The sequence below is a fragment of the Lycium barbarum genome, chromosome 11 (assembly GCF_019175385.1).
Source record: "Lycium barbarum isolate Lr01 chromosome 11, ASM1917538v2, whole genome shotgun sequence".
NCBI classification, from domain to species: Eukaryota; Viridiplantae; Streptophyta; class Magnoliopsida; order Solanales; family Solanaceae; genus Lycium; species Lycium barbarum.
The window spans coordinates 23,610,250-23,619,617 of record NC_083347.1 but is presented as its reverse complement, the minus strand read 5'-3'; the positions used below and the strand labels follow the sequence as shown (position 1 = coordinate 23,619,617).

Below are 9,368 nucleotides of genomic sequence, written 5' to 3'. Positions count from 1 at the left end.
CCTTTATTTTTATTTTTTTAAATTATCTCCTAATTATCCACGCGGACCTCACCTTAATTTTTTTTTTCATTCCTACTATTATAGAAGATTGGGTCCCATCTTATTTATTTATTTTATAATTTTTCTATTATTAAAGAAGGTTGGGCCCCCCTTATTTTTTTTTTTATCTTTTTGGTGACTGACGACGAAAAAGTGAGCAATCTCACTCTTCTATATAGTTCAAAAATCAATTACATCAGAAATTTGTAAAAACGAGTTCAATTAGAAAATAAAAGCAAAATTATGAAGGTGCTTTTCGATATGTAGTCAAGATAGATTGAAAAGTAAAATGCGTACGACAATTGGTTTTTGCACGCTGTTTTAGCAACATCAAAACAACACAACTTAATTTGATAGATCAATATCATATTAAAATCCAATTTAAATGGTTATTAAATTTGAACTTCTTGGGATTTACAAAAAAATTATAAAGTAAAATTGTTTATAAAATGATTTCAGAAAAACGTTTAAGATTTCCCCACTTTTTTTCCTTAAGAAGTAATTAAGTTCTGTGCATATATTGAAACTAATGTAATATTCTGACCTTTTAAAGTGTACTTCTTCTGGAAAGTTTTGAGTTAAAAAAAAAAAAAAAAAACTAAAGAGGCATCGAATTATCGATCACTGGACGTTCTTCTTACGTTAATCGCTATTCAACTGACTTGACCCGTAAATGGGACTTCAGTTAGATATAACTTCAATTTTGTTGCTCCTTCACTTTCTTTACTTATAATCTACTCCCTCAATCAGTGGCGGAGCCAGAATTTTCGCCGAGGGGTTCAAAATATAAAAAAGTAAACATACGAAGAAGCCTAAGGGGGTTCAACGGCTATTATATATACATAAAAAATAATTTTAACCTTGTAAAAACAGTATTTTTCTCTGCCCTCGGCATAGTGTGGCTCCGCCACTGCCCTCAGTCACAATTTATGTGACACCATTTGACAGTGCACGGAATTTAAGAAATAATAGAAGATTTTGTTCTATTTACCAAATGGCCCTTACTTTAGTGCCCACTTTTATTGATTTTTCTTCGCAACAAGTACACATCTTTAAAAGTAAGTGGTACACATCTTTAAAAGTAAGTGGGACCCAATAAGAGTAAAATAGAGATGTGTCATTAAAGAGTTGTCTAATAAAGAAATGTGACATTCATTTTGGGACGGATTAAAAAGGAAATGACGAGAGTATTTACCTGCATATCTCAAACACTTTCTTCTGGATAAAAACAGAACAGTACAGGAAGCCAGCGGTCAACAAAATTTTAGTTTCATAGTTACTGTTATATACAAATATACAGTGATCTTCGGCCAAAATGTATATATTAGTCATTAGTTATCTCACATTTAGTATTTTTAATCGTCATTTGAGTAATAATTGTAGTGAGTTGTGCTTAATATTATATTTTTGTTTTGTAGGTATATTAGAGATGGAATTTGGAGAAAAAGGATACGATATTTGATCAATATAACATGATGTTGGTTGGAGCTGGACCTATGTATTTTAGCAATTTCATTGGTTAGAATATTTAACTGTCTTTAAAAGTTGAAATTACTTGCAATTTTGGACGTGCAATGTTATTTCAGACACGCGCTCAACGTTTTCATACAATATGTATATTATCTATCACAATTTTATAAATCGTATGTTTCCGGAGCCAAAATGGCTTATTTTTGCAGCCATTAGATCAAAATAGGCTGCCATTTTTTTTATACCACAATGGGTATTTCGTTGGTTATCCAACGAAATACCCACACAAGGCACTGTTCATAGCCGGATTTTTTGTTGCATTTCGCTACACTTGTAGCGAAATGAAACAAATATTTTTTTATTTTTTTTTGCATTTCGTGAGTTAATCAACGAAATGCAACAAATATATATATTTTTTTTTTTTGCATTTCATGAGTTAATCAACGAAATGCAACAATTTTTTTTTTATTTTTTTTGCATTTCGTGAATAAAAAAACGAAACAGGAAATTATATATATATATATTTGCATTTCGTGTATTAAAAAACGAAATAGGATAAAAAAAATAATTAATTTCGTTCATATAAAAACGAAATTGGAATATATATATATATATATGTATATTTTGCATTTCGTTGTTATATCTACGAAATAGTAAAAAACAAATTTGTATTTCGTTTATTAAAAAACGAAATATGAAAATGATTTTTTTTGTATTTTTGTATTTCGTTTATATAAAAAAAGATAGGAAAATAATTTTATTTTCATTTCGTTTATATAAAAACGAAATAGGAATACATATATATATATATTTTCTTTGTATTTCATTTATATAAAAACGAAATAGGAAAATAATTATTTGTTTTCGTTTATATACCAATGAAATAGGAATACATATATATATATATATATATATATATATATATATATATATATATATATATATATATATATATATTTTATTTCTTTTATTTTATTTGAAATATGAATTATTTTTTATTTCATTCATATCAAAACGAAATTGGAAAATATATATATATATATATATATATATATATATATATATATATATATATATATATATATATATATATATATATATTGCATTTCGTTGGTATATCAACGAAATAGTATATTTTTTCTTTTTTTTCTTTTTTGTATTTCATTTATTAAAAAACGAAATATGAAAAAAAAATTATTTCGTTCATATCAAAATGAAATTGGAAAATATATATTTGGTATTTCGTTTATTAAAAAACGAAATGTGAATTTTTTTTTATTTCGTTCATATCAAAACGAAATTGGAATATATATATATATATATATATATATATATATATATATATATATATATATATATATATTTATTTATTTTTTCTATAACACAGTAAAATACTGCGTTATAGAAACAGTACAAAAAAAATAAAAATTGGCCAACTTTATTTTTTGCAACACTTAGTGTTTTTCTCCATACCTTGACCAATCATTAGTCGTGTGTCAAGACTCCGAGACGTCAATATTTTATATAGAACCTGATATTTTTTTCTGCGTACAGTAATGTAGGCCCAATACATCAAGGATGCGTAGATGTTCGGATCGTCATTTTAGGTGTTGAAAATGTGACCGAAGTAAGTTTTGTTTGAAAAAACTTAGTGTTTGACTGTAAGGTTATTTTAGTCAACTTTATATGTCGAGAAAATTAGTCAGCTTTATTTTCAAAAATTGAAACCGCAGAAGTGAAATTGACATTCACAGCTACATTACCCCGAGATTTTTACGTTGAAATCTATTCAGTATCATCATCATCTTATAAGTAAATAAAATTAAAAATTTCACGCCAATTTGGGGGAAAATTGAAATTGAATGGGATAAAAGTTGTTTTTTAAAAAATCGGCTCGGCCAAACCGCCTTGCGGCAGTTTGTCCGCATAGATCTCGAAAAAATACACAAGTTAAAAAAAACGCGTAAAACGGACGTCCGAGCGTAAAGTTATGACCATCTAAAGTTTGACGACTTTACAACTAGTTTTTCTCCCTATATTTTTTAGAATTATATTTATATTCAAAATAAAGTTATGTCTTGACTTTACAACTATTTGTTTTTTTGTTTATTAAAAAATGAAATAAGATTTTTTTTTATTTCGTTCATCTAAAAACGAAATATGAAAATAATTTTTTTTGTATTTTGTTTATATAAAAAAATAGGAAAATAATTTTATTTTCATTTCGTTTATATAAAAACTATATATATATATATATATATATATATATATATATATATATATATATATATATATATATATATATATATATATATATATATATATATATATATATTTCATATACCAATGAAATAGGATAAATATATATTTATTTTTTTTGTATTTCATTTATATAAAAACGAAATTGGAAAATATTATTTTTTTATATGAATATATATTTCGTTGGTATATAAACGAAAAAAATTAATTATTTTCCTATTTCGTTTTTATATAAATGAAATACAATATATATATATATATATATATAGTTTTTATATAAACAAAATACAAAAATACAAAAAAAATTATTTTCATATTTCGTTTTTTAATAAACGAAATAAATTTTTTTTTTTTTTACTATTTCGTAGATATACCAACGAAATGCAAAATATATATATATATATATATATTTTCCAATTTCGTTTTTATATGAACGAAATTAATTTGTTTTTATCCTATTTCGTTTTTTAATACACGAAATGCAAATATATATATATATATATATATATATATATATATATATAATTTCCTATTTAGTTTTTTTATTCACGAAATGCAAAAAAAAAAAAAAAAAATTGTTGCATTTCGCTACAAGTGTAGCGAAATGCAACAAAAAATCCGGCTATGAACAGTGCCTTGTGTGGGTATTTCGTTGGATAACCAACGAAATACCCATTATGGTATAAAAAAAAAAAAAACAAACTTATTTTGGTCTAATGGCTGCAAAAATAAGTCATTTTGGCTCCGGACTCTAGATAATCTTAACATTAGAAACAGTCAAAGTAATTACTTCTCGCATGATTAATGTTCTCTCAGAAGAACATGTTTATGAGTATATTTTGGTGCATTACTTCTAGTGTTTGGCTGCTTGCTGGTCAAGGGTTCCTTAAGTCTTGTTTAATTGAATTACAAAACTTGAATATATATATGGGTCAGAATATTTAATTTATCAATACATTAGGAATTTTTTGTAAGGTTCGTACACATTAGATGGCCAATAAATATACTATAGAGAGAATTAAATGGAAATGGACAAAAGAACGATCAACTTATCTTGGCAAACCACATTGTACTATTCTAGAGGGCAAGAACATTTATTGATAACCCCTTCAAATTCATATATTATTTCCCATAATAGAGTCTAACTATTGCCGTTTGCGGAATATGATTTGAATGTGATTTTATTAATGTTGCCGTCTTGATCGCTGAACATATTCATCGTAATTTTTTTTATTTTTTTTTTATATATAGGAACAAAAGAAGTCAAAATTATATTTTGTGGGGCCATAATATTCAATGATATTTATGGCGTTTAAACAGTCTTTTTTTTGCAAAATATTGTCTAGAAAAGTCTCCAATAAAAATCTAAACATATTTGGATAATCATTTTCCTTTTTCGGCAAATTTTGTTCTGTTCCTAAAAATTATTGCGGGTTTCTAAAGTCGAAAAATATTTGTTCTAATACGTAAATAAACTTTCAAGTACTTTTGTACTCGTTTTCTCCTCTAAAATAACTCCGTCAAAATGTTTATATAAATTTTTCATATGGAAAAATGAGACAGAATATTGTATTCTTATATCTGTTTACAGTTTACATATTTATCGTTCAACCACTCTCCTCAGCTAAATTGAACTATTCTCTTGTACTATCTAAGTATTACTAACTTCTAAAAACAAAAATAGGCCTTCCTATATGACCAAAATATCCAAATTCCGTCCATTTGCCGCAAAATTTTAAATTAGTAAATTCAAGACTTTCCAAGTGTGAAACAAGGCTTGTTTGATCACCAAGTCGAAGCAGGTACGTTGCAGAAAAGTATATTCAATCTCTGAATTTAATACAAAAACAAAAACAAAAAAAATAATATCAAACACATTCCGGGTTACTTCCTTTTTTTTTTTTTTTTTTTTCCTTCATTCGGCTCGTACCTGTACTGGGGTTGATTAAATTTGCACTTGTGCCGGAAAGTCCCATATTGAGGTAAAACACCCTCTAACAAAGACGACTTCATACATGAACTTGAAACTTCTAATTATGGACAAAAAAGTACTAATTGTTGGACAGCGGCGGAGCTAGTAAGGGCCAAGAGGGTCATCCAAACCCCCTTCGGCGAAAAATTACACTATATATACAAGGTGAAAATTATTATTTATGTATATATAGTAGATGTTGAACTCCCTTAGCTTCTTCGTTTATCTACATCTTTATATTTTTGAACCCCCTTAATTAAAATTTTGGTTCCGCCGCTGCTGTTGGATCCTTATTGGTCCTGGTTACATCCATTAGAACACTTCTTTGTTTTTCATTTTCTAATGGACTTTGGTTACATATTTGCCTAAGATTCCACGTAAAGGAAGCAGTCAACTAACTCCCTCAAATTTAATTTGTCATCACCTGCTTCACCTTCCTTTCAACCTTCTCTTTCAAAATCTATATAATCTCAGCCACTTTCCCCCAATTTTCACCAACTAGTCAGTTACTTAATTCAGTCATCCAAAACCCAAGAAAGAAAATTCCCTTAAAAAAACCAATTCTTGCAACATTCTGGGACTTAGCCAAGTCCTTGAATTTGGTTTTTTGCTGAAAAAAGGAACAAGGGAAAGACAGAACATAAACAAAAAAAGATTCAATCTTGATAACTCAAATATGGATAGACTTTTAACAACTTTGTTGTTTTCATCATTCTTGTTGTTAAGTCTATTTTCTACTTCTTCATATGCTCAACAAAATTGCTCAGCTTTTTCTTTCAGAAATAACCAAAATTTTGCAACTTGCAAGCCTCTACCTCAACTGAACTCTTTTCTTCATTGGAGTTACCATCCAGATAATCACACAGTTGATCTTGCTTATAGACATGGAGGTGTTTCAAATACAGATTGGGTAGCTTGGGGTTTAAATATTGATGGATCAAAAATGGTTGGTACACAATGTTTAGTTGCACTTAGAAATTCAAGTGGACAAATTCATGCTTACACTGCTCCTATTTCTACTTATCAAACTCAGTTAGCACAAGGTGCTTTGAGTTTCAATGTGCCTAGAATTGAAGCTGAGTTTTCGAATGCTGAATTTATTATTTTTGCAACTTTGGCACTTCCTAGAGGAAGGACAAATTTTAATCAGGCTTGGCAAAATGGTGGAGTTTCTGGTCAGATTTTGCAACCTCATGGTCTGTCTGGTGATAATGTAAGGTCTTTTGGAAGTGTTGATTTTGCAAGTGGACAGCTTGGGAGTGATGGTGGTAGCTCTGTCACTTCTAGACAACGTAGAAGAAATGTGAGTTAATATCCTTTCTTAATTTCTTTTTAATTTAACTTATATAAGTTGACACTAAAACTAATATTTATCCTATTAGCGTATATTAGTCTGTTATGGTATGTATAACTTGTCTTATTTTTCGCATTACTAATCTCACTTATTTGAATTTTTGACCCCCGCTTGCCCTGTGTGCAAGCTTTTAAGGTCAAAAGTGTTGTTCATGAGGCAAAAGTTATTCTTGAAGTTTTGTCCATGGGGTAAGTGGGGCTAAAAATTCAAAACCACCAATTTTCAAGACCATCTTGTAATTTGACTCAATATTCTCGACGCACATCATAAATATATACACGAAAAAATAACATAATTTTAACAATTTTAAATCCCAAAAAGTCCAATTGATTCAACAGTTGGTTGAATTCATCAAATTAATTTTTTTTAATACTTGAATCTACTTTTAGGTGATGTTATCTGTATAAAGTTTTTTACACTCAATATATAGAAGTTAAAGTCATTTTTTTATATAGACCGTCAATATTTATATATATAATTAAAAGAAAGAAAGAGAGTTTTGATTGATTTCTTGAAAATTTGACAGGTTCATGGAGTATTGAATGCAGTTAGTTGGGGAGTGTTAATGCCAATGGGTGCAGTATTTGCAAGGTACTTAAAGGTGTTCAAATCAGCAAATCCAGCTTGGTTTTATCTACATGTTGCTTGTCAAACTTCAGCCTATGCTGTTGGTGTTGCTGGATGGGGCACTGGTCTTAAACTTGGCAGTGATTCTCCTGGTATCAAATTCACTACTCACAGGAACATTGGCATCACTCTCTTTTGCCTTGGAACTCTTCAGGTATATATCTTGCTCGAAGCTTCCTTCGTAACTCCCGGAACTTCTTCGTAGTGGCTCCCTTACATCCCTCATTTCAGAGGGAACCTCAAAGTGGCTCTATTTCATTATATTCATCAGTCCTTTCACACTTTAGTCAACACCACCACGAAAAAAATTTAGACTTTTATACATATTTGAAAGAGTAAGTGAGACAGGTTCAACTGAACCAACTGCTTTTACTTCAAACCGTATTACACATATAGATCACCTTTATCTGAACAGATTAACTCTAAATCTTGAATTTGCTTATGCGACAATTGCACACGCATAGAAGTCTGGACCTTTAAGTAAAGAGCAAAAAATATTGCCTTTTCTTTTTGAGGAAATTACACATTTGACCGTTCGCCAAAAATAATTGCAAATGCTAGCCATATATAAATAAAAATATACACCAGTTATGCCTAAAATATGTTTATTATATGTATATGTGTATGTATACATATAATAACAATTACTGGCCATATATACAAAAAAGATACACCACTTACACCAGTTATGTATAAAACATGTATTTTGTACAAAAAATATACATTTACCGGCTATTATTTTGGTCGGCCGTTATTCAGTGTAAAAATCCCTTTTGTTCGCTTAGCCCCTCAAACTTACCCGATTCTTTCATTCAGACACCTGAACTAAGGACTATACCTATTTTTGATTACTAAATGTTTATGATTGTAAACTGTGTAGGTGTTTGCTTTGCTTCTGAGGCCAAAGCCAGACCACAAATACAGATTATACTGGAATATCTACCACCATGCTATTGGATACGCAGTGATAAGTCTGAGCATTGTCAATGTGTTTGAAGGATTTGATGCATTGAATGGGCAAAAGAACTGGAAGAGGGCTTACATTGGGATAATCATAGCCTTAGGGGCCATTGCAGTTTTATTAGAAGCCTTCACTTGGTTCATTGTCATCAAAAGGAAAAAATCAGACTCTAACAAGTACCCTCAAAATGGAACAAATGGTGTTAATGCTTATGCAAATGGGACTCATCAGCAGGCATAAATTAACATAGAATTATTGGACTCTACATAAATGTCACTTTGGACATGTTTTGTGTGCATATATGTTTTTAGTTGTTTTGGTTCAGATGATTGTTTATTATGATGGTTTAGCATCAGATTTTGGGTTCTTTTTTTCTTCTTTTGCTCTTTGCAGATGGATAGTATATTCTTGTATACATATATGTTGAGAGACCACCTATTTGTGGATTTATTTATCACTACTTGTAGTCTTTTTATTCACTTTCATCTATTTGGAAATAAGATTTCTCTTTTAGTTTAGCACAACTCAAGATATGGTATAATTTGCGAGTTTAATTTCTATACACTAACAGTGTATAGTTCCTTGTACACCTAAAATGTTAAGATAACCCGTAAAAAGAGTAACTACGTACCACAAATTCAATTTGATAACATCAAAATAGAATAATAACCTACTATAACTAATTA

The 9,368-nt window shown here is 29.0% G+C and overlaps 1 protein-coding gene across 1 annotated transcript; it reads left to right on the top strand.

Annotated features, from left to right (window-relative positions):
* Positions 1-6,157: 6,157 nt before the first annotated feature.
* Positions 6,158-9,142, top strand: LOC132618288 (cytochrome b561 and DOMON domain-containing protein At5g47530-like). The gene is made up of 3 exons (XM_060333356.1): positions 6,158-7,043; positions 7,621-7,875; positions 8,602-9,142. Exons 1-3 carry the CDS (start codon positions 6,417-6,419, stop codon positions 8,920-8,922), a joined length of 1,203 nt encoding a protein of 400 aa, XP_060189339.1. The 5' UTR covers positions 6,158-6,416; the 3' UTR covers positions 8,923-9,142.
* Positions 9,143-9,368: the final 226 nt, after the last annotated feature.